General features: G+C 47.7%; 1 protein-coding gene across 1 annotated transcript; it reads right to left on the bottom strand.

Moving 5' to 3' along the window:
* Window positions 1-7,030: 7,030 nt before the first annotated feature.
* On the bottom strand, window positions 7,031-19,026 carry LOC124045407 (mucin-1-like). Its single transcript, XM_046364702.1, has 4 exons — window positions 18,940-19,026; window positions 15,407-15,982; window positions 13,333-15,101; window positions 7,031-7,349 (listed from the first exon to the last, which is right to left on the bottom strand). Exons 1-4 carry the CDS (start codon window positions 19,024-19,026, stop codon window positions 7,031-7,033), a joined length of 2,751 nt encoding a protein of 916 aa, XP_046220658.1.
* Window positions 19,027-24,003: the final 4,977 nt, after the last annotated feature.

The following is a 24,003-nucleotide window of genomic DNA, read 5'->3' on the forward strand; positions in this document are numbered from 1 at the left end:
CCATGGGGTGGCCCACAATTGGCCCAGCGCTGTTATGGTTTGGTTTGGCCAAGGTGGGCTGTCAATGTAAATAGTAATTTGTTCTTAACAAACTTGCCTAGTTAAATAAAAACATTTGTTAACCTTCCTTATTAACCTATAACACTATAACAACATCAAACCACCTTATGGATTCCAAACAACTCATCCTGGTGGTTAGACCAGTGGTTTTATGGAAATACATTATTTACATAAGTATTCACACCCTTTGCTTTGAGACTCGAAATTAAGCTCAGGTGCATCCTGTTTCCATTGATCAACCTCGAGATGTTCCTACAACTTGGAGTCCTCCTGTGGTAAATTCAATTGATTGGACATGATTTGGAAAAGCACACACCTGTCTATATAAAGGTCCCACAGTTGACAGTGCATGTCAGAGCAAAAACCAAGCCATGAGGTCGAAGGAATTGTCCGTAGAGCTCCGAGACAGGATTGTGACACGGCAGAGATCTGGCGAAGGGTACCAAAAAATGTCTGCAGCATTGAAGGTCCCCAAGAACACAGTGGCCTCATTATTCTTAAATGGAAGAAATTTGGTACCACCAAGACTCCTCCTTGAGCTGGCCGCCCGGCCAAACTGAGCAGTCTGGGGAGATGGGCCTTGGTCAGGGAGGTGACCAAGAACCCGATGGTCACTCTGACAGAGCTCCTGAGTTCCTCTGTGGAGATGGGAAAACCTTCCAGGCCTTTATGGTGGAGTGGCCAGACGCAAGCCAGTCCTCAGTAAAAGGCACATGACAGCCTGCTTGGTGTTTGCCAAAAGGCACCTAAAGGACTCTCTGACCATGAAAAACAAAATTCTCGGGTCTGATGAAACAAAGAATGAACTATTTAGACTCATGCCAAGCGTCATGTTTGAAGGGAACCTGGCACCATTTCTATGGTGAAACATGGAGGTGGCAGCATCATGCTGTGGGGATGTTTTTCAGCGGCAGGGACTGGGAGATTATAGTCAGGATATAATATATAATAATATATGCCATTTAGCAGACGCTTTTATCCAAAGCGACTTACAGTCATGTGTGCATACACATACGTATGGGTGGTCCCGGGGATCGAACCCACTATCCTGGCGTTACAAGCGCCATGCTCTACCAACTCTCTTTAGCATACTCATTTACTGTCTCTCTCTTTAGAATACTCATTTACTGTCTCTCTCTTTAGCATACTCATTTACTGTCTCTCTCTTTAGCATACTCATTTACTGTCTCTCTCTTTAGCATACTCATTTACTGTCTCTCTCTTTAGCATACTCATTTACTGTCTCTCTCTTTAGCATACTCATTTACTGTCTCTCTCTTTAGCATACTCGTTTACTGTCTCTCTCTTTAGCATACTCGTTTACTGTCTCTCTCTTTAGCATACTCGTTTACTGTCTCTCTCTTTAGCATACTCGTTTACTGTCTCTCTCTTTAGCATACTCGTTTACTGTCTCTCTCTTTAGCATACTCATTTACAGTCTCTCTTTATAATACTCATTTACTGTCTCTCTTTATAATACTCATTTACTGTCTCTCTCTTTAGCATACTCATTTACTGTCTCTCTCTTCAGCATACTCATTTACTGTCTCTCTTTATAATACTCATTTACTGTCTCTCTCTTTAGCATACTCATTTACTGTCTCTCTCTTTAGCATATTCATTTACTGTGTCTTTAGCATACTCATTTACTGTGTCTTTAGCATACTCATTTACTGTGTCTTTAGCATACTCATTTACAGTCTCTCTCTTTAGCATATTCATTTACTGTCTCTCTCTTTAGCATACTCATTTACTGTCTCTCTCTTCAGCATACTCATTTACTGTTTCTCTCTTCAGCATACTCATTTACTGTGTCTTTAGCATACTCATTTACTGTCTCTCTCTTTAGCATACTCATTTACTGTCTCTCTCTTTAGCATACTCATTTACAGTCTCTCTCTTTATAATACTCATTTACTGTGTCTTTAGCATACTCATTTACTGTGTCTTTAGCATACTCATTTACTGTCTCTCTCTTTATAATACTCATTTACTGTCTCTCTCTTTAGCATACTCATTTACTGTGTCTTTAGCATACTCATTTACAGTCTCTCTCTTTATAATACTCATTTACTGTCTCTCTCTTTAGCATACTCATTTACTGTGTCTTTAGCATACTCATTTACAGTCTCTCTCTTTAGCATACTCATTTACAGTCTCTCTCTTTATAATACTCATTTACTGTCTCTCTCTTTAGCATACTCATTTACAGTCTCTCTCTTTATAATACTCATTTACAGTCTCTCTCTTTATAATACTCATTTACTGTCTCTCTCTTTAGCATACTCATTTACTGTGTCTTTATAATACTCATTTACAGTCTCTCTCTTTATAATACTCATTTACTGTCTCTCTCTTTAGCATACTCATTTACTGTGTCTTTAGCATACTCATTTACAGTCTCTCTCTTTATAATACTCATTTACTGTCTCTCTCTTTAGCATACTCATTTACTGTGTCTTTAGCATACTCATTTACAGTCTCTCTTTAGCATACTCATTTACAGTACTGTCTCTCTCTTTATAATACTCATTTACTGTCTCTCTCTTTAGCATACTCATTTACAGTCTCTCTCTTTATAATACTCATTTACAGTCTCTCTCTTTATAATACTCATTTACTGTTTCTCTCTTCAGCATACTCATTTACTGTCTCTCCTCTCCTTTCTTTTTAGGACCAGTTATCCCCTCCCTACTACTGAGACTCTCAGGTTCTCTATATCCATTTTTAAAAAACAATAAACAATAGTCACGCGAGAAGGAAAGCAGAGAGAGTATTGGTCAAAGACCATCAAAGACCAGAGAGAGGAGCCATGAGGATGGGAAACATGGACAGTTCAGCACTCTCACCGACACACACACACACACACACACACACACACACACACACACACACACACACACACACACACACACACACACACACACACACACACACACACACACACACACACACACACACACACACACACACACACACACACACACACACACACACACACACACACACACACACACACACACACACACACAGGCATGCACTCATGTACACGCACACACACACACACACACACACACACACACACACACACACACACACACACACACACACACACACACACACACACACACACACACACACACACACACACACACACACACACACACACACACACACACACACACACACACACACACACACACACAGCTACACCAGCCAGGTCACTCAAGATCTACATCTCAAACCGACGTCCATCCAGATACCCAGGCCGTCTGGAGAGGCTTGAAAACCAGCCACTAGAGGCAACAGTGAGTGCTATTATCATCAATTAGGGTTGGATTAGGGAGTTGTGGATGGGAATGGCAAATGGACATGAGCTCTGGCTCCAAGTGTTTCATGTTCAGCCTAGTCATAGGCAGTTGTTTTAGACCTTAACCCTTAACTTGACCATTCAAAATTAATGTCCAAACATGGGTCCAGCAGGAGGAGCAACCCAGGCTTTCCGAAATTTCACATCTCGAAAGAATTTCACGTTTGGAGAAAGTTGAACGAACGTTAGAATCTGAAGTCAAATTGAGATCTTGCTGGAAACACACACCTCTCTCTCTCTCTCTCTCTCTCTCTCTCTCTCTCTCTCTCTCTCTCTCTCTCTCTCTCTCTCTCTCTCTCTCTCTCTCTCTCTCTCTCTCTCTCTCTCTCTCTCTCTCCGTCAGTCACTGCCACAGTCTGGATGCTGTAGAGGAGCCAGGCTGGCTGAGACTTGGGGAGCTAGCCCTCCATGGAGGAGAGAGAGAGGGAGAGGTGGGAGATAAGTTTACTTCAGAGACCATGACATAACTAACATCAAGACATGACACTGGGACACTGACCAGGACTACTGGGGAGGAAACTAGCATGGATAGAGGGAGGGAGGGAGAGAGAGAGAGAGAGAGACATTTCAGATAGCTTTCATTTCCAACGCCAGAGATGATCCAGTTTTCTGTCAGAGGCCCTATTCGTTTACAGGACTACAATCTTAGAACATAAGGTTCCAAAAGGGATCTTTGGCTGTCCCCACAAGAAAACCCTTTTTTGGATCCAGGAAGAACCCTCTGTGTAAAGGGTTTTAGATATTCTTCAAAGGCTTCTCCCTAAGGGGACAGCCGTTGAACCGTTTTAGGTTCTAGATAGCACCTTCCTGTTTCTACGAGTGTAGAGGTGAGAGGGTACTATCCAGGGTCTGTGTGGGTGTCGTTGTTTTTAAAGCAGCTGTCTGCTTCTGTTTCTCTCTATTGTGGAAAAAAGGCACGTGATAATCCTGTTATTGTAAACCAAACTTGATGACCTCATATTCTTGGTGCTAAATGATGTGTCTATGTGGTCTGTAGACTGTAGACTGTAGACTATAGACTATAGGTCTGTAGACTTTAATTGATAATAAACTTCTATGACTTTTTTTGATAATTGGCCTTTGATTTTAAAGAGTGGAAAATATTCATCCGTCAGTCACCTGAACCTTTTTGAATGATTCACATCTCAGGCATGTTGACTCAGTAATAGGCCCATCGCGCTGGTAGCGTCGTCACCCGGGAGGCTTGATTGTCGACCCTGTGAAAGATCTGGGAGCTGGTGAATTGTTTGACGGCCTTAGGATAAAATTAACTGTTTACGGCTAATTCGTTTTAAAAACTAAACGTCCCGTTTGTATACCGAAATGCACACAGCCTGTATAAATGACCAAGACACGTTAGCGTAACGCCCCGAGAGGTTGTGGGAGCAGTTATTAAGCATTGAGAAAAGGACGAGAGAAGAAGTGGGAGAAGAAGTAGAGAATAGTTCAAGGGAATAATGACGTGACTCTGGCTCATGTATGGTTTCATAAATACTGTTTTCCATAAACAACAGAAGAAGAGAATGTGTTCTTAACATGACAGTTGGTCCATTTGAGTTGCCTGGAATGATGTAATGAGTCACATGGCCCTTATGACAGATACTGAAGTACCTGGCGTTATTGGCATTGAACCTTATTGTTAAATGAAATCAGGTGATCACTATGAGACAGGACTTTGTTTTTATTAGGATGAACATTTAAAGGATTTTAGAGTATTAGTAGCCTAGTGGTTAGAGCGCTGGGGCCAGTAACCAGAAGGTTGCCTAGTGGTTAGAGCGCTGGGGCCAGTAACCAGCAGGTTACCTAGTGGTTAGAGCGCTGGGGCCAGTAACCAGCAGGTTACCTAGTGGTTAGAGCGCTGGGGCCAGTAACCAGCAGGTAGCCTAGTGGTTAGAGCGCTGGGGCCAGTAACCAGCAGGTTACCTAGTGGTTAGAGCGCTGGGGCCAGTAACCAGCAGGTAACCTAGTGGTTAGAGCGCTGGGGCCAGTAACCAGAAGGTTGCTGGATCGAATCCCTGAGCTGACAAGATAAACATCTATCTTTCTGCCCCTGAACAAGGCAGTTATCCCACTGTTCCCCTGAACAAGGCAGTTAACCCACTGTTCCCCTGAACAAGGCAGTTAACCCACTGTTCCCCTGAACAAGGCAGTTAACCCACTGTTCCCCTGAACAAGGCAGTTAACCCACTGTTCCCCGGTACGCCGTCAATGTAAAGAATAATTTATTCTTAACTGACTAGCCTCGTTAAATAAAGGTTTAATTCTAAAATAAATCTATGTGGAACCAGTCTCACAGACACACACACACACTCGCTCATGGAAACACACACATACAGTGACATACATAGGTACACAGCCACTCCCCTGTGTTGTCTGTGAGCTTTTTTCAGAATGGAAAAACTTGCAGGGGACGTTAAAGCAAAGAGGAATGACTGTGTGCTTTCCTGGCCAGACTTTTAGTCTTTACTGCTGGAGATAGCAGCTGGAACAGCAAACCTACTCCCGCAACCCTCCCACCTCTTTCTCAAACCTGCCTGCAATAGCTGGCTAACACAGGAACGCACATGTGCATACTTACAGTCAGCGTATAGTCAGAAAGAGAGCGAAACAGTAAGAGAGAGAGAGACAGTAAGAGAGAGGGAGAGACAGTAAGAGAGAGAGAGAGTAGGAGAGAGAGAGTAAGAGAGAGGGAGAGTAGGAGAGAGAGAGACAGTAGGAGAGAGAGTGTAAGAGAGAGAGAGACAGTAAGAGAGAGGGACAGTAAGAGAGAGAGTAAGAGAGAGAAGAGTAAGAGAGAGGGAGAGTAGGAGAGAGAGAGACAGTAAGAGAGAGAGACAGTAAGAGAGAGAGAGAGACAGTAGGAGAGAGAGTGTAAGAGAGAGAGACAATAAGAGAGAGGGACAGTAAGAGAGAGAGAGAGTAAGAGAGAGGAAGAGTAAGAGAGAGGGAGAGTAGGAGAGAGGGAGACAGTAAGAGAGAGAGAGAGAGAGAGAGAGAGAGAGAGAGAGAGAGACAGTAAGAGAGAGAGACAGTAAGAGAGAGGGACAATGAGAGAGAGAGACAGTAAGAGAAAGGGAGACAGTAAGAGAGAGGGAGAGTAGGAGAGAGAGAGACAGTAAGAGAGAGAGAGACAGTAAGAGAGAGAGACAGTAGGAGAAAGGGACAGTAAAAGAGAGAGAGAGAGTAAGAGAGAGAGACTGTAAGAGAAAGAGAGACAGTAAGAGAGAGGGAGAGTAGGAGAGAGAGACAGTAAGAGAGAGAGACAGTAAGAGAGAGAGACAGTAGGAGAAAGGGACAGTAAAAGAGAGAGAGAGAGTAAGAGGGAGAGACAGTAAGAGAAAGAGAGACAGTAAGAGAGAGGGAGAGTAGGAGAGAGAGACAGTAAGAGAGAGAGACAGTAAGAGAGAGAGAGAAAATCCCTCACTGTGTGATGCTAGGAGGGGAAAAGCACTCACTGTGTGATGCTAGGCGGAGGAGGAAAAGCCCTCACTGTGTGATGCTAGGAGGGGAAAAGGCCTCACTGTGTGATGCTAGGAGGAGGAGGAAAAGCCCTCTCTGTGTGATGCTAGGAGGAGGAGGAAAAGCCCTCACTGTGTGATGCTAGGAGGAGGAGGAAAAGCCCTCACTGTGTGATGCTAAGAGGAGGGGTTGCTGGAGCTGGGGGTTGGCTGAGGAGGACTGGGGGATGGCTGAGGGGGACTGGGGGGCTGGGGGATGGCTGAGGGGGACTGGGCCTGGGGGATTGGCTGATAGGGCCTGGGGGATGGCTGAGGGAGACTGGGGGATGGCTGAGGGGGACTGGGGCTTTGGGGTAAGGGCTGAGGGGGCTGGGTATTTGGCTGAGAGGGACTGGGGGATGGCTGAGAAGGACTGGGGCTGGAGGGAATTGTTGAGGGGGCTGGGTGGATGGCTGAGGGGGCTGGGGGGAATGGCTGAGGGGGCTGGGGAGTTGTGGGGCTAAAGTACTGCAGCCAGAGGAGCTGAGTAAAGCACTTCTGTGAACTCTTGATCCCAAATGGAAGATGACTGAGGAAAAGGAAGGGAAAAAGTGACATCAAATACTTCCAGCTCTCCTCCGCTCACTCCTCCATATAATCAAACAAATCATGATTACAAATATTTAAAAAGGCTCAGAGGAGGATCTGGATGTTGGAGTTGAATCTATAAATCTGTGATCTCTCTCTCTCTCTCTCTCTCTCTCTCTCTCTCTCTCTCTCTCTCTCTCTCTCTCTCTCTCTCTCTCTCTCTCTCTCTCTCTCTCTCTCTCTCTCTCTCTCTCTCTCTCACACAATTATTTCCCTGTTGTAACCCTTCAGCAATCTCCGCTGGATTTAACACAATGGAGAAGAGTTTTTATTCATTTTCATCTCTCTCTGGTCTCTCTCTGGTCTCTCTCTGGTCTCTCTCTGGTCTCTGTCTGGTCTCTCTCTGGTCTCTCTCTGGTCTCTCTCTGGTCTCTGGTCTCTCTCTGGTCTCTCTCTGGACTCTGTCTGGTCTCTCTCTGGTCTCTCTCTGGTCTCTCTCTGGTCTCTCTCTGGTCTCTCTTTGGTCTCTCTCTGGTCTCTCTCTGGTCTCTCTCGGGTCTCTCTGGGCTCTGTCTGGTCTCTGGTCTCTGGATCTCTCTCTGGGCTCGCTGGTCTCTCTCTGGTCTCTCTGGTCTCTCTCTGGTCTCTCTGGGCTCTGTCTGGTCTCTGGTCTCTCTCTGGTCTCTCTCTGTCTCACTGGGCTCTGGTCTCTCTCTGATCTCTCTCTGGTCTCTCTCTGGTCTCTCTCTGGTCTCTCTCTGGTCTCTGTCTGGGTCTCTCTCTCTGGTCTCTCTCTGGTCTCTCTCTGGTCTCTCTCTGGTCTCTCTCTGGGCTCTCTGGTCTCTGGTCTGGTCTCTCTCTGGTCTCTCTCTGGTCTCTCTCTGGGCTCTCTGGTCTCTCTCTGGTCTCTCTCTGGGGTCTCTCTGGTCTCTCTCTGGTCTCTCGCAGGTCTCTCTCTGGTCTCTCATTCTTAGTGTTAAATAAATAGGGTGCATCCATGTGCAGGAAACAGAAGAGAGGCTCCGGTTTATCCAAAGTACATGTTCAGAGGCACAGACTCATGGACAATAGAGTTAAATAAATAGGGTGCATCCATGTGCAGGAAACAGAAGAGAGGCTCCGGTTTATCCAAAGTACATGTTCAGAGGCACAGAGACAATAGAGAGAGAGGGGGGAGAGAGAGAGAGAGAGAGAGAGAGAGAGAGAGAGAGAGACGGAGAGAGAGAGAGAGTGACGGATAGAGAGAGATAGATGGAGAGAGAGACGGAGAGACGGAGAGAGAGGGATAGAGGGAGAGAGATGTAGAGAGAGAGATAGGGGGAGAGAGAGATGGAGAGAGAGATAAAGGGAGAGAGAGACAGAGAGAGAGATGGGGAGAGAGAGATGGAGAAAGACAGAGATGGAGAGAAAGATAGAGGGAGCGATTGAGAGAGACAGAGATGGAGAGAGTGATAGAGGCAGAAAGAGAGATGAAGCAATAGAGAGAGAGAGAGAGAGAGAGAGAGAGAGAGAGAGAGAGAGAGAGAGAGAGAGAGAGAGAGAGAGAGAGAGAGAGAGAGAGAGAGAGAGAGAGAGAGACAGAGATGAATCAAGCGAGAGAGCAGTACAGAAAGAGGGGGAGAGAGAGAAATAGAAAGTGTGTGAGAGAGAGCGAGAAAGAGAGAGAGAGAGAGGGCAAGGAAAGGACAGGAACACTTAGATCTGAAGAGAGGGATAGCCTGACAGGAGAAAGAAGAGAGAGAAGAAAGAAGAGAGAGATAACGGCAGAGAATGAAAGCGAGTTCCACGTGTAGTCTTTATGATGACCATAATGATCATTATTTAGTGGTGTGCTTAGGGTACAGGGAGGAGGTACTGGGGATGACATCACCACTGGTGAGCTTCATCAGAAGATCAAACGTACGTGCCTGGCCGTTGGGCCATCCATTGTAGAAGATCAAACATACGCGGCTGGCCGTTGGGCCATCCTAGGCAGAAGATCAATCGTACGTGCTTGGCCATTGGGCCATCCATTGTAGAAGATCAATCGTACGTGCTTGGCCATTGGGCCATCCATTGTAGAAGATCAATCGTACGTGCTTGGCCGTTGGGCCATCCATTGTAGAAGATCAAACGTATGTGCCTGGCCGTTGGACCATCCATTGTAGAAGATCAAACGTATGTGCCTGGCCGTTGGACCATCCATTGCGCACAACATTGTTCATGATTCAGACTTTAATTCATATTTGAACAAAATGCTCTTGTTGAAATGAAAACATTATGGAATTTGTGCATTCCATATAAGTTTAAAGAAATTATTTCACATAGTTTTTTGATTAGCTTGGTAATGACCCTGGTGTGTGTGTGTGTGTGTGTGTGTGTGTGTGTGTGTGTGTGTGTGTGTGTGTGTGTGTGTGTGTGTGTGTGTGTGTGTGTGTGTGTGTGTGTGTGTGTGTGTGTGTGTGTGTGTGTGTGTGTGTGTGTGTGTGTGAGCAGTGGAAGACAGTATTCCTAATGAGTCAGTGAACTTGGGGCTGAAGAGGGGAGATGGTGAGACTGAGATTGAGTCGTTGGTAGCCGATGATCATAGTGGTGTATGTGTGGTGATAGCTAATGAATGGAATGGAGAGGCCAAGATAGTGGACATGGAGAAGGAGGTTTTAGATGGGGAATAGAGTAGGGGAGTTGAAGGAGGTATTGGATGGGGAATTGAGTAGGGGGTTGGAGGAGGTATTGGATGGGGAATAGAGTAGGGGGGTTGAAGGAGGTATTGGATGGGGAATAGAGTAGGGGGGTTGAAGGAGGTTTTAGATGGGGAATAGAGTAGGGGGTTTGAGGAGGTATTAGATGGGGAATAGAGTAGGGGTTTGAAGGGAGGTATTAGATGGGGAATAGAGTAGGGGGTTTGAGGAGGTATTAGATGGGGAATAGAGTAGGGGGTTGAAGGAGGTATTAGATGGGGAATAGAGTAGGGGGTTTAAGGAGGGTTTAGATGGGGAATAGAGTAGGGGGTTTAAGGAGGGTTTCGATGGGGAATAGAGTAGGGGGTTTAAGAAAGGAGGTGTTAGATGGGGAATAGAGTAGGGGGGTTGAAGGAGGTATTAGATGGGGAATAGAGTAGGGGGTTGAAGGAGGTATTAGATGGGGAATAGAGTAGGGGGTTTAAGAAAGGAGGTATTAGATGGGGAATAGAGTAGGGGTTTTGAATGAGGTTTTAGATGGGGAATAGAGTAGGGGGTTGAAGGAGGTTTTAGATGGGGAATAGAGTAGATGGTTGAAGGAGGTATTAGATGGGGTAGGGGGTTGAAGGAGGTATTAGATGGGGAATAGAGTAGGGGTTGAAGGAGGTATTAGATGGGGAATAGCGTAGGGGGTTGAAGGAGGTTTTAGATGGGGAATAGAGTAGGGGGTTTAAGAAAGGTGGGAGGTAGTTAGGAGTCTTAGGGGTTACTCTCCACCCTGTTTCCTCCTGTCCTGGATGGGGGTCTAGGGTAAAAATAACACCGCCATGAAACAGCCAGGGAGCCGCTCTCTCCTGGAGCCAGTACCTGGTACCCATCACTCCACACCTTCACCCCCACCCCCACCCGCACACCAACCCCCACTCTCCATCTCCGCCCCTCCCTCCCTCAGCCACCCACCAGAGATGCTGTTTCTCTGAGTCTCCAGCTCAACAGATAAAACTACACCCCCCCCCACACTCCCTATCCATCCACAAGCCCCCCCTATAATCCCATCTGGCATCCTCCCCTGTAATTCAGACTGTAATATACTATAGACATACCCAACGTGCAGCTCTAACCTCTCTAATCTCCTGAGCCTGCCAGTGGGTTATTCCAATGACATGATGAGGCAGGGGGGTTTTGTGCGATAGAATTGGTTTTCATTGTAAGCAGAAGTGTCGGTCAGCAAACATGTTTCTCCTCTCTGTGTTTCTATGACAGAAGGTAAATTCACCCCACGCACAGACCTGGGCCCGGTTTCCCTAAATGCATAGGCAAAGTTCATCGTTAGAACCTTCGTAGTAGGAGCATCGTTAAATCTTTGAGCTGTTTCCCAAAACTGTCTTTATTAACGTTGCACTTGGGAAAAACGCTTGCGATTGACCATTTACCACTCACAGAACAGCTAAGTGCGTTGTTCGATGTTTTTTTGCCCCTCCCTCGTCACTGTATACACAGAAGATCTCCACTGAACACATGGTTTATCTCTCTGTGAACACCGATAACTTCAGAACAACGTTGACTACAAAACAACGTTGCCAATGTCTTTGCAATTGATTCAATCAACCAACGTAAAAAAGGATGCTTCAAATGAAAACCCAGATGACCTCATTAAAATATAATCAATAGAACCATAGGCCTATTTCAATTACAGTAAAAAAACATTTAATATTCAATCAAATGAGTTATATTTTTCTACTTGTGTAGTTAGTCTTAATATGTTTCACGATGTGTCACCAAACATTTTTATTGGGTAAAGCATTAGAATGAGCCGCCTCAAAATTTGGAGCCGTAGGTGGTAACATCTCTCTAGGAGCTGATCCGTCATCAGTATTGTCACGACTTCCGCCGAAGTTGTTCCCTCTCCTTGTTTGGGCGGCGTTCGACGGTCGACGTCACCGACTTTCTAGCGGCCACCGATCCATGTTTCATTTTCCCTTTTGTTTTGTCACCTGTTTACACACCTGGTTCCCACCTCATGATTATATTCCTTATTTAACCCTCTGTTTTTCTGTTATGTCTGTTTTTTTCCCACCTCATGATTATATTTTTTTTGGTTTCCCTCTCTGTTATGTCTGTTTTACACACCTGGTTCCCACCTCATGATTATATTCCTTATTTAACCCTCTGGTTTCCCCTGTTATGTCTGTTTTACACACCTGTTTATGTCTGGTTTTATGTCACACCTGGTTCCCACCTCATGATTATATTCCTTATTTAACCCTCTGGTTTCCCTCTCTGTTATGTCTGTTTTACACACCTGGTTCCCACCTCATGATTATATTCCTTATTTAACCCTCTGGTTTCCCTCTCTGTTATGTCTGTTTTACACACCTGGTTCCCACCTCATGATTATATTCCTTATTTAACCCTCTGGTTTCCCTCTCTGTTATGTCTGTTTTACACACCTGGTTCCCACCTCATGATTATATTCCTTATTTAACCCTCTGGTTTCCCTCTCTGTTATGTCTGTTTTACACACCTGGTTCCCACCTCATGATTATATTCCTTATTTAACCCTCTGGTTTCCCTGTTATGTCTGTTTTCTCTGTTATGTCTGTTTTACACACCTGGTTCCCACCTCATGATTATATTCCTTATTTAACCCTCTGGTTTCACCTGGTTCCCACCTCTGATTTATGTCTGTTTTACACACCTGGTTCCCACCTCATGATTATGTTCCTTATTTAACCCTCTGGTTTCCCTCTCTGTTATGTCTGTTTTACACACCTGGTTCCCATCTCATGATTATGTTCCTTATTTAACCCTCTGGTTTCCCATTCTGTTTTGTGCGTGATTGTCTTTCGTGTGTTGGAGTTCTATCCTGTTTTGTCCTTGTTTGTAAATGTGATTTTTGTTCCGTTCTTGGATTGGGTAAATACAGTGGTTTACCTCTTACCTGTGTCCTGCGCCTGACTCCTTCACTATCTTCTAGATTGTGAAATAATTATAATGTTTAAGAAAATATTTGAATGGAGAAAGAGCACCCTTTCTTTTGATCCTATTAGTATCGACATATGCTCCAACGACGCACTTAGCGACGGTTCTCTCTGTGTGATGTTTTGAGAAACGAAGGTTACATCTCAAATCAAATGAAATTGTATTGGTCACATACACGTGGTTAGCAGATGTTATTCAATATCAAACATGTATTTTAACAAATATAACATCTTACATAACCTTGTCCGAAAGATACATCATTAAAACACTTGCAAGCCCAAGTTCCATGGCTATGGGGAAACCAGACCCTGGGCAGTGAGAGGTGGGGAAACCAGACCCTGGGCAGTGAGAGGTGGGGAAACCAGACCCTGGGCAGTGAGAGGTGGGGAAACCAGACCCTGGGCAGTGAGAGGTGGGGACACTAGACCCTGGGCAGTGAGAGGTGGGGAAACCAGACCCTGGGCAGTGAGAGGTGGGGACACTAGACCCTGGGCAGTGAGAGGTGGGGAAACCAGAACCTGGGCAGTGAGAGGTGGGGAAACCAGACCCTGGGCAGTGAGAGGTGGGGACTAGACCCTGGGCAGTGAGAGGTGGGGAAACCAGACCCTGGGCAGTGAGAGATGGGGAAACCAGACCCTGGGCAGTGAGAGGTGGGGACACTAGACCCTGGGCAGTGAGAGGTGGGGACACTAGACCCTGGGCAGTGAGAGGTGGAGAAACCAGACCCTGGGCAGTGAGAGGTGGGGAAACCAGACCCTGGGCAGTGAGAGGTGGGGACACTAGACCCTGGGCAGTGAGAGGTGGGGAAACCAGACCCTGGGCAGTGAGAGGTGGGGACACTAGACCCTGGGCAGTGAGAGGTGGGGAAACCAGACCCTGGGCAGTGAGAGGTGGGGAAACCAGACCCTGGGCAGTGAGAGGTGGGGACACTAGACCCTGGGCAGTGAGAGGTGGGGAAACCAGACCCTGGGCAGTGAGAGATGGGGAAACCAGACCCTGGGCAGTGAAAGATGGGGAAACCAGACCCTGGGCAGTGAGAGGTGGGGAAACCAGACCCTGGGCAGTGAGAGATGGGGAAACCAGACCCTGGGCAGTGAGAGGTGGGGACACTAGACCCTGGGCAGTGAGAGGTGGGGACACTAGACCCTGGGCAGTGAGAGGTGGGGAAACCAGACCCTGGGCAGTGAGAGGTGGGGAAACCAGACCCTGGGCAGTGAGAGGTGGGGACACTAGACCCTGGGCAGTGAGAGGTGGGGAAACCAGACCCTGGGCAGTGAGAGGTGGGGACACTAGACTAGACCCTGGGCAGTGAGAGGTGGGGACACTAGACCCTGGGCAGTGAGAGGTGGGGAAACCAGACCCTGGGCAGTGAGAGGTGGGGAAACCAGACCCTGGGCAGTGAGAGGTGGGGACACTAGACCCTGGGCAGTGAGAGGTGGGGAAACCAGAACCTGGGCAGTGAGAGGTGGGGAAACCAGACCCTGGGCAGTGAGAGGTGGGGACACTAGACCCTGGGCAGTGAGAGGTGGGGAAACCAGACCCTGGGCAGTGAGAGATGGGGAAACCAGACCCTGGGCAGTGAGAGGTGGGGACACTAGACCCTGGGCAGTGAGAGATGGGGACACTAGACCCTGGGCAGTGAGAGATGGGGACACTAGACCCTGGGCAGTGAGAGGTGGGGACACTAGACCCTGGGCAGTGAGAGGTGGGGAAACCAGACCCTGGGCAGTGAGAGGTGGGGACACTAGACCCTGGGCAGTGAGAGGTGGGGACACTAGACCCTGGGCAGTGAGAGGTGGGGAAACCAGACCCTGGGCAGTGAGAGGTGGGGAAACCAGACCCTGGGCAGTGAGAGGTGGGGACACTAGACCCTGGGCAGTGAGAGGTGGGGAAACCAGACCCTGGGCAGTGAGAGGTGGGGACACTAGACCCTGGGCAGTGAGACCCTGGGGTGAGAGGTGGGGAAACCAGACCCTGGGCAGTGAGAGGTGGGGAAACCAGACCCTGGGCAGTGAGAGATGGGGAAACCAGACCCTGGGCAGTGAGTGAAAGATGGGGAAACCAGACCCTGGGCAGTGAGAGGTGGGGAAACCAGACCCTGGGCAGTGAGAGATGGGGAAACCAGACCCTGGGCAGTGAGAGGTGGGGACACTAGACCCTGGGCAGTGAGAGGTGGGGAAACCAGACCCTGGGCAGTGAGAGGTGGGGAAACACTAGACCCTGGGCAGTGAGAGGTGGGGAAACCAGACCCTGGGCAGTGAGAGGTGGGGAAACCAGACCCTGGGCAGTGAGAGGTGGGGAAACCAGACCCTGGGCTGGGCAGTGAGAGGTGGGGAAACCAGACCCTGGGCAGTGAGAGGTGGGGACACTAGACCCTGGGCAGTGAGAGGTGGGGAAACCAGACCCTGGGCAGTGAGAGGTGGGGAAACCAGACCCTGGGCAGTGAGAGATGGGGAAACCAGACCCTGGGCAGTGAGAGGTGGGGAAACCAGACCCTGGGCAGTGAGAGATGGGGAAACCAGACCCTGGGCAGTGAAAGATGGGGAAACCAGACCCTGGGCAGTGAGAGGTGGGGAAACCAGACCCTGGGCAGTGAGAGATGGGGAAACCAGACCCTGGGCAGTGAGAGGTGGGGACACTAGACCCTGGGCAGTGAGAGATGGGGAAACCAGACCCTGGGCAGTGAGAGATGGGGACACTAGACCCTGGGCAGTGAGAGGTGGGGACACTAGACCCTGGGCAGTGAGAGGTGGGGAAACCAGACCCTGGGCAGTGAGAGGTGGGGACACTAGACCCTGGGCAGTGAGAGGTGGGGACACTAGACCCTGGGCAGTGAGAGGTGGGGAAACCAGACCCTGGGCAGTGAGAGGTGGGGACACTAGACCCTGGGCAGTGAGAGGTGGGGACACTAGACCCTGGGCAGTGAGGTCAATGACCTGTCTGTGGTCCCAGTCCCAGTGACGTCAATGACCGGTCTGTGGTCCCAGTCCCAGTGAGGTCAATGGCCTGACCTGTCCTGAAACACTTTGAGTTTAGTTAGCATCTCATTCTCTAGGAGGACAGAGTTTAGTTAGCATCTCATTCTCTAGGAGGACAGAGTTTAGTTAGCATCTCATTCTCTAGGAGGACAGAGTTTAGTTAGCATCTCATTCTCTTGGAGGACAGAGTTTAGTTAGCATCTCATTCTCTTGGAGGACAGAGTTTAGCACTTAAAAGGCTAAAAGATGTAAACAGCACAAACATTACGTTTAAAATCTTTCTCCACTTGCTCCCTTCTGTGTTTACAACTCCTCCTCTCCTCTCACTGCCCCGACTGTCCTCTCACTGCCCCGACTGTCCTCTCACTGCCCCGACTGTCCTCTCACTGCCCCAACTGTCCTCTTACTGCCCCGACTGTCCTCTCACTGCCCCAACTGTCCTCTCACTGCCCCAACTGTCCTCTCACTGCCCCAACTGTCCTCTCACTGCCCCGACTGTCCTCTCACTGCCCCAACTGTCCTCTCACTGCCCGACTGTCCTCTCACTGCCCCAACTGTCCTCTCACTGCCCCGACTGTCCTCTCACTGCCCCAACTGTCCTCTCACTGCCCCGACTGTCCTCTCACTGCCCCGACTCTCCTCTCACTGCCCGACTGTCCTCTCACTGCCCATACTGTCCTCTCACTGCCCCTATTGTCCTCTCACTAACTGACTATCCTCTCACTGCCCCGACTGTCCTCTCACTGCCCCGACTGTCCTCTCACTGCCCGACTGTCCTCTCACTGCCCGACTGTCCTCTCACTGCCCGACTGTCCTCTCACTGCCCGACTGTCCTCTCACTGCCCCGACTGTCCTCTCACTAACTGACTGTCCTCTCACTGCCCCGACTGTCCTCTCACTGCCCCGACCTCTCACTGCCCTGACTGTCCTCTCACTGCCCCTACTGTCCTCTCACTGGCCAACTGTCCTCTCACTGCCCCGACTGTCCTCTCACTGCCCGATTGTCCTCTCTCTGCCCTGACTCTCCTCTCACTGCCCGACTGTCCTCTCACTGCCCTGACTGTCCTCTCACTGCTGTGACTGTCCTCTCACTGCCCGATTGTCCTCTCTCTGCCCCGACTGTCGTCTCACTGCCCCGACTGTCCTCTCACTGCCCGACTGTCCTCTCACTGCCCCGACTGTCCTCTCACTGCCCGACTGTCCTCTCACTGCCCTGATTGTCCTCTCACTGCCCCAACTGTCCTCTCCCAACCACCCATTCCATTCCATTCCCTCCCTCCCTCCCTCCCTCCCTCCCTCCCTCCCTCCCTCCCTCCCTCCCTCCCTCCCTCCCTCCCTCCCTCCCTCCCTCCCTCCCTCCCTCCCTCCCTCTCTCCTTCACTCCCTTTCTCTCTCCCCCTCTCTCGCTCTCTCTGCCATCTCCCCCTCCCCCTCCTCCGCTGCTATCCCCCTCTCTCCCAGTCTGTCTGTGCCTCCACTGAGTTTAATGGAGAGGGAGACGGCATGCGGGGGTTGAGAAAGCCTGGACTTGACCCCAGGTTCCTGGACTCCGTGGAGTCTCCTCTCCACCAAACCCTAATGACAGATGGAGAGGCACACACATACACACACACGCACACACACGCACACACACACACACACACACACACACACACACACACACACACACACACACACACACACACACACACACACACACACACACACACACACACACACACACACACACACACACACACACACACACACACACACACACACACTGAAACCCCCATCCCATCCACATACACACTCTCTCACCGACTGTGCTGCCTTGGCAACACGAGGCATTAAATCATGTAATGGAAGGTGAGGTGGGTGCCTCCTAACAATTCTAACTGCGGCTGATTAATGCTCAATACATCCAACCAATCACTTTCGCCTGGGCCTCCACGGTGGAGCTAAGGTGCTCCTTTCAACAGCTGTAAACCGTGTCATAGATTGGACGTATGCAAGTCAGATGCAGAGAGATCCAGAAGTAAACATTAAAGAGAATTCAATACATTTTTCCAGAATTCTCGTTCACCTCAGAATGCATTGAGAGAATCCAAAGTGCTAACGTGAATCTCTCTCTCAGGCACTCTAGGAGCAGTTCCCACGAGCCATACCGTGCCCTGAATACATTTAATCTAGTCTTTGTATAATATACACACTGTTGTGAGCGCTCATCCACTGAGCTATGAGTGCTGGTCGTAAACGGTTGAAACATATATATATTTATATATATACACTATAAATACACAGTGGGGCAAAAACGTTTTTAGTCAGCCACCAATTGTGCAGGTTCTCCCACTTAAAAAGATGAGAGAGGCCTGTAATTTTCATCATAGGTACACTTCAACAGAAGTTGACAGACAAAATGAGAAAAGAAATCCCGAATAGCATGCCCAGAGTGAACTGCCTCCTACTCTGACCCAGATGCTAATATATGCAAATTATTATTAGACATTAAACCCCCTGATCGAGACCCCCAAATGTTCCATGAACGCCCTCTAGACCCTCGACGTGAACTGGGGACCCCGATCAGACACTATATCCTCAGGCACCCTGTAGTGCCGGAAGACGTGTGTAAACAAGGCCTCCGCCGTCTGTAGGGGCATCGGGAGACCGGGCAGAGGGAGGAGACGACAGGACTTAGAGAAACGATCCACAACAACCAGGATCGTGGTTTTTCCCTGTAATGGGGGGAGATTGGTCAGGAAATCAATCGATAGGTGCAACCATGGCCGTTGTGGAACAGGTAAGGGGTGTAGCTTACCTCTGGGCAGGTGCCTAGGAGCCTTACACTGGGCGCACACCGAGCAGGAGGACACATAAACCCTCACGTCCTTAGCCAATGTGGGCCACCAGCACTTCCCTCTCAGACAGCGCACCGTCCGACCGATGCCTGGATGACCAGAGGAGGGTGACATGTGAGCGCAATAGATCAGCCGGTCACGGACAGCAGACAGCGCGTACAGACGCCCAGTGGGACACTGGAGAGGAGTGGGCTCTGTACGCAACGCCTGCTCAATGTCCGCGTCCTGCTCCCACACTACCGGCGCCACCAGGCAGGAGGCCGGGAGTATGGGGGTGGGATCCATGGGCCGCTCCTCTGTGTCATTCAGCCGGGACAGTGCGTCTCCCTTCACATTCTGGGAACCTGGTCTGTAAGATAGGGTGAAATCAAAACGGGTGGAAAACATGGCCCACCTTGCCTGGTGAGGGTTCAGTCTCCTCGCTGCCCGGATGTACTCCAGATTGCGGTGGTCAGTCCAGATGAGAAAAGGATGTTTAGCCCCCTCAAGCCAATGTCTTCACGCCTTCAAAGCCTTGACGACTGCCAACAGCTCCCTGGGTCCCACTTCATAGTTTCTCTCTGGCGGGCTGAACTTCCTCGAAAAGAGGGCACAGGGGTGGAGCTTCAGTGGCGTACCCGAGCACTGAGAGAGCACGGCTCCTATCCCAGCCTCGGACGCGTCCACCTCCACCATGAACGCCAAAGTGGGATCCGGATGAGCCAGCACGGGAGCCGAGGTAAACAGAGCCCTCAGGTGACCAAAAGCCCTGTCCGCCTCAGCCGACTACTGCAGCCGTACCGGTCCCCACTTCAGCAGTGAGGTAATGGGAGCCGCTAGCTGACCAAGACCCCGGATAAACCTCCGGTAGTAGTTGGCAAACCCTAAAAACGCTGCACCTCCTTTACCGTGGTGGGAGTTGGCCAATTACACACGGCTGAAATGCATGTAATCCTTTTCAAAATCTGCTATGAATGCCCCAGCCTGGTTCCTTCAATGTCTCAGTGTTCTGTTGTGTCAAGTAATTGTCTTGTATTATCAATCAATCAAATGTTTTTCTAAAGTCCTTTTTACATCAGTAGATGTCACAAATTGCTATACAGAAATGCAGCCTAAAATCCCAAACAGCAAGCAATGCAGATGTAGTAGCACGGTGGCTTGGAAAAACTCCCTAGAAAGGCAGGAACCTAGGAAGTAACCTAGAGAGGAGCCACGCTCTGAGGGGTGGCTAGTCCTCTTCTGGCTGTGCCGGGTGGAGATTTTAACAGTACAAGGTCATGATGTTAAAAAGTTCATAGATGACCAGCATGGTCAAATAATAATAATCACAGTGGTTGTAGAGGGTGCAACAGGTCAGCACCTCAGGAGTAAATGTCAGTTGGCTTTTCATAGCCGATCATTCAGAGTTAGAGACAGCAGGTGAAGTAGAGAGAGAGAGTCGAAAACAGCAGGTCCGGGACAAGATAGCACGTCAGGTAAATGTATCGTCCATGTAAAAAACCTATCTGATCAGGATGAATAATATCCACTAAAAACCTTTTTAATTCTATGTTTTTAATTCTGTGCTAAGGAGCAAGGTGTGAGGCAAATCTCTCAGGGAACATACATCCAGTGTGTCAGAGTGTGTGTGTGTGGGACATGGTTAGGATACAGGGAAAGCTAGCTAGTGCTGGGGAGGGATGGGGGAGGCCTCTTCTCTCTTTCCTGTTCTTTTTCTCTCAAGGAAACAATCAAAACCAGTGGTGACGGAAGTCATCGTTCCAGATGTCTCCGTGTCATCCATCACAGCATGCTTTTCTGTCTTATTTTAGGGGTTTGTCTGCACGTCCTGTTGTTTGGAGTTTTTTTTTAGTTTTGTGTTGTAGAAATGGAGAAAATAGCTGAATGGACTAAATTGGTCCTTTTCTAATAATAAAAACCTAGTACATTATTCATTTGCTCACAGGAAACGTGTGGACATGCTCTCTGCCTGCTCCCCCTCTCTCTCTTTCGTTTCTCTCCCTCTCTCAGTCTCTATCGCTCGCTTGCTCTCTCTCTCGATCCCTTGCTCTCTCTCACTCCCTTGCTCTCTCTCTATCTCTCTCCCTTGAGATCTCTCTCTCGCTACATTGCTCTCTCTCACTATCTCTCTCCCTTGAGATCTCTCTCTTTCTTGCTACATTGCTCTCTCTCTCTCTCTCTCTCTCTCTCTCTCTCTCTCTCTCTCTCTCTCTCTCTCTCTCTCTCTCTCTCTCTCTCTCGCACTCTCTCACTCTCTCTCGCTCTCTCTCGCTCTCTCTCGCTCTCTCTCTTTCCCTTGGGATTTCTCTCTTACTCGCTACATTGGTCTCTCTCTCTCTCTCTCTCAATTCAATTCAATTCAAGGGCTTTATTGGCATGGGAAACATGTGTTAACATTGCCAAAGCAAGTGAGGTAGACAACATACAAAGTGAATATATAAAGTGAAAAACAACAAAAATTAACAGTAAACATCTCTCCCTCCCTCCCCCCACCTCTCTCTCTCTTCCTCTCTCCCTCTCTCTCCTTGAGATCTCTCTCTTTCTCGCTACATTGATCTCTCTCTCTCTCTCTCTCTCTCTCTCTCTCTCTCTCTCTCTCTCTCTCTCTTCTCTCTTCTCTCTCTCTCTCTCTCTCTCTCTCTCTCTCTCTCTCTCTCTCTCTCTCTCTCTCTCTCTCTCTCTCTCTCTCTCTCTCTCTCTCTCTCTCTCTTTCTCTGTCTCTCCCTCTCTCTCTCCTCTCTCTCTCTCTCTCTATCTCTCTCCCTCTCTCTCTCTCCCTCTCTCTCTCTCTCTCTCTCTCTCTCTCTCTCTCTCTCTCTCTCTCTCTCTCTCTCTCTCTCTCTCTCTCTCTCTCTCTCTCTCTCTCTCTCTCCCTCTCTCTCTCTCTCTCTGTCTCTCTCTCACATCAACACTATAAATGCCAACTGAAGCATCAGACTCAGTGTCTGTGGAGTGGACCTGTCCAAGGACTAAGCACCTGCCTGCGTGTGTGTGTGTGCGTGCGTGTGTGATTGTGTGTGTGCATGCCTCGCGTGCAGTTATTGCACTTTGGTTTATGGGGCCTTAGTTGTGTGACGACCCTTGCACAGCACGTTCCTCGACCTTTAGCAAAGCGAGTGTGGGTTCTTGAATGCACAAGCAGTTGTATTGTTTCTGCTGGAGCGGGCATCGCCCCCCCAGAGCTACTCCAATTGGATAGTTCTATGTCTCACTATTGACTAAACAAACACTTACTAATAAGCAATGTACACAGCTAAGGAAACATTGGCTGACCTATGACAGCAAAGAGCAGGATCACAGAGATGTTAAGAAATGAGATCTACTGTGGAATAGATCAACTGTCTGAATGAAAAGTACTAATATCAATCTCTCAATCACACACAGAACGCATCTTTAGTGTTTTAAACTAAGATAATATACAACTAACAGTCACTGAAGATGATAAAGCCCTAACTTTAATAACCATAGAGCTGAGACATGTATGCCCATGCAGCCGTGTGATCTGAAGCGTGGAGGGTGCACATCAGGGAATATAACTTTCAATCACAACATAATGGGAGTCACAAGGAGAGGAGAGACCCCATAGAGCTGGTAACACAAACATGTGTGTCTGCGTTTTCGTTAGTGGCAGGGGGGCAGCAGTCACAGTGTTGGGGTCCTTACGAGAGCCCTGACAGAGAAGCATCATGTGAATATGGAGCTTTTCAACTATTCCACCGAAAGTTGATCTGTGTTTTTTGAGGGGCAGGCTGTTTTCATTTCATTTAAATTATGCCTGGTGAATGCTTAGTTTAGTTTAGCTTAGTTTGGTTTAGTTTAGTTTAATTTAGTTGAGGTTATTTTAGTTTAGTTTAGTTTAGTTTAGTTTAGTTTGGGTTAGTTTAGTTTAGTTTAATTTAGTTTAGTTTAGTTTAGGTTAGTTTAGTTTAGTTTAGTTTAGCTTAGTTTAGCATTGTTTAGTTTAGTTTAGCTTAGCTTAGCTTAGCTTCGCTTAGCTTAGTTTAGTTTAGTTTAGCTTAGTTTAGTTTAGCTTAGCTTAGTTTAGGTTAGTTTAGTTTAGTTTAGCTTAGTTTAGTTTAGCGTAGTTTAGTTTAGCTTAGTTCGTTTAGGTTAGCTTAGCTTAGTTTAGCTTAGTTTAGTGTAGTTTAGCCTAGTTTAGCGTAGTTTAGTTTAGTTCAGCTTAGTTTGGTTTGGTTTGGTTTAGTTTGGCTTAGTTTCGGTTAGTTTGGTTTAGTTTAGGTTAGTTTAGCATAGTTTAGTTTAGTTAAGCTTAGTTTAGGTTAGTTTAGTCTAGCGTAGTTTAGTTTAGTTTAGCGCAGTTTTGTTTAGTTTAGCGTAGTTTAGCTTAGTTTAGTTTATGCTAGCTTAGCTTAGTTTATCTTAGTTTAGTTTAGTGTAGTTTAGCCTAGTTTAGCATAGTTTAGTTTAGTTAAGCTTAGTTTGGGTTAGTTTAGTCTAGCGTAGTTTAGTTTAGTTTAGCGTAGTTTAGTTTAGTTTAGTTTAGCGTAGTTTAGCTTAGTTTAGTTTATGTTAGCTTAGCTTAGTTTAATTTAGTGTAGTTTAGCCTAGTTTAGCATAGTTTAGTTTAGTTAAGCTTAGTTTGGGTTAGTTTAGTCTAGCGTAGTTTAGTTTAGTTTAGCGTAGTTTAGTTTAGTTTAGCGTAGTTTAGCTTAGTTTAGTTTATGTTAGCTTAGCTTAGTTTAATTTAGTGTAGTTTAGCCTAGTTTAGCCTAGTTTAGTTTAGTTCAGCTTAGTTTGATTTGGTTTGGTTTAGTTTGGTTTAGTTTAGTTTGGTTTAGTTTGGTTTAGTTTGGTTTGGTTTAGTTTGGTTTAGTTTAGTTTGGTTTAGTTTAGTTTGGTTTAGTTTAGTTTAGTTTAGTTTAGTTTGGTTTAGTTTAGTTTTGTTTGGGTCCTTGCAAAGGTGTTGTTTTCACATTCTTGTAACTTCCAATTGGAAACATGAACATGAAGGACATTAATGTGCTCATTGTATTAAAATGAACTGCCACAGAAAGTACCTTTAGGATTGACAACTGCACAAACACAGGAAAATGCCTACATCAGCCAACATCGTTGGTGCTCTCCCTGGTTTCCTCTTGTTGCCCTGTAAGA

Source organism: Oncorhynchus gorbuscha, linkage group LG10 (genome assembly GCF_021184085.1).
Source record: "Oncorhynchus gorbuscha isolate QuinsamMale2020 ecotype Even-year linkage group LG10, OgorEven_v1.0, whole genome shotgun sequence".
Lineage (NCBI taxonomy): Eukaryota > Metazoa > Chordata > Actinopteri > Salmoniformes > Salmonidae > Oncorhynchus > Oncorhynchus gorbuscha.

Coding starts and splice junctions, on each gene's coding strand:
- LOC124045407 (XM_046364702.1), bottom strand. CDS start 19,026: ATGTCACCCTCCTCTGGTCATCCAGGCATCGGTCGGACGGTGCGCTGT. Junction 15,983..18,939: donor GGCCCACATTGGCTAAGGAC/GTGAGGGTTTAT, acceptor CTCACTGCCCAG/GGTCTAGTGTCCCCACCTCT. Junction 15,102..15,406: donor CTCTCACTGCCCAGCCCAGG/GTCTGGTTTCCC, acceptor CTCACTGCCCAG/GGTCTGGTTTCCCCACCTCT.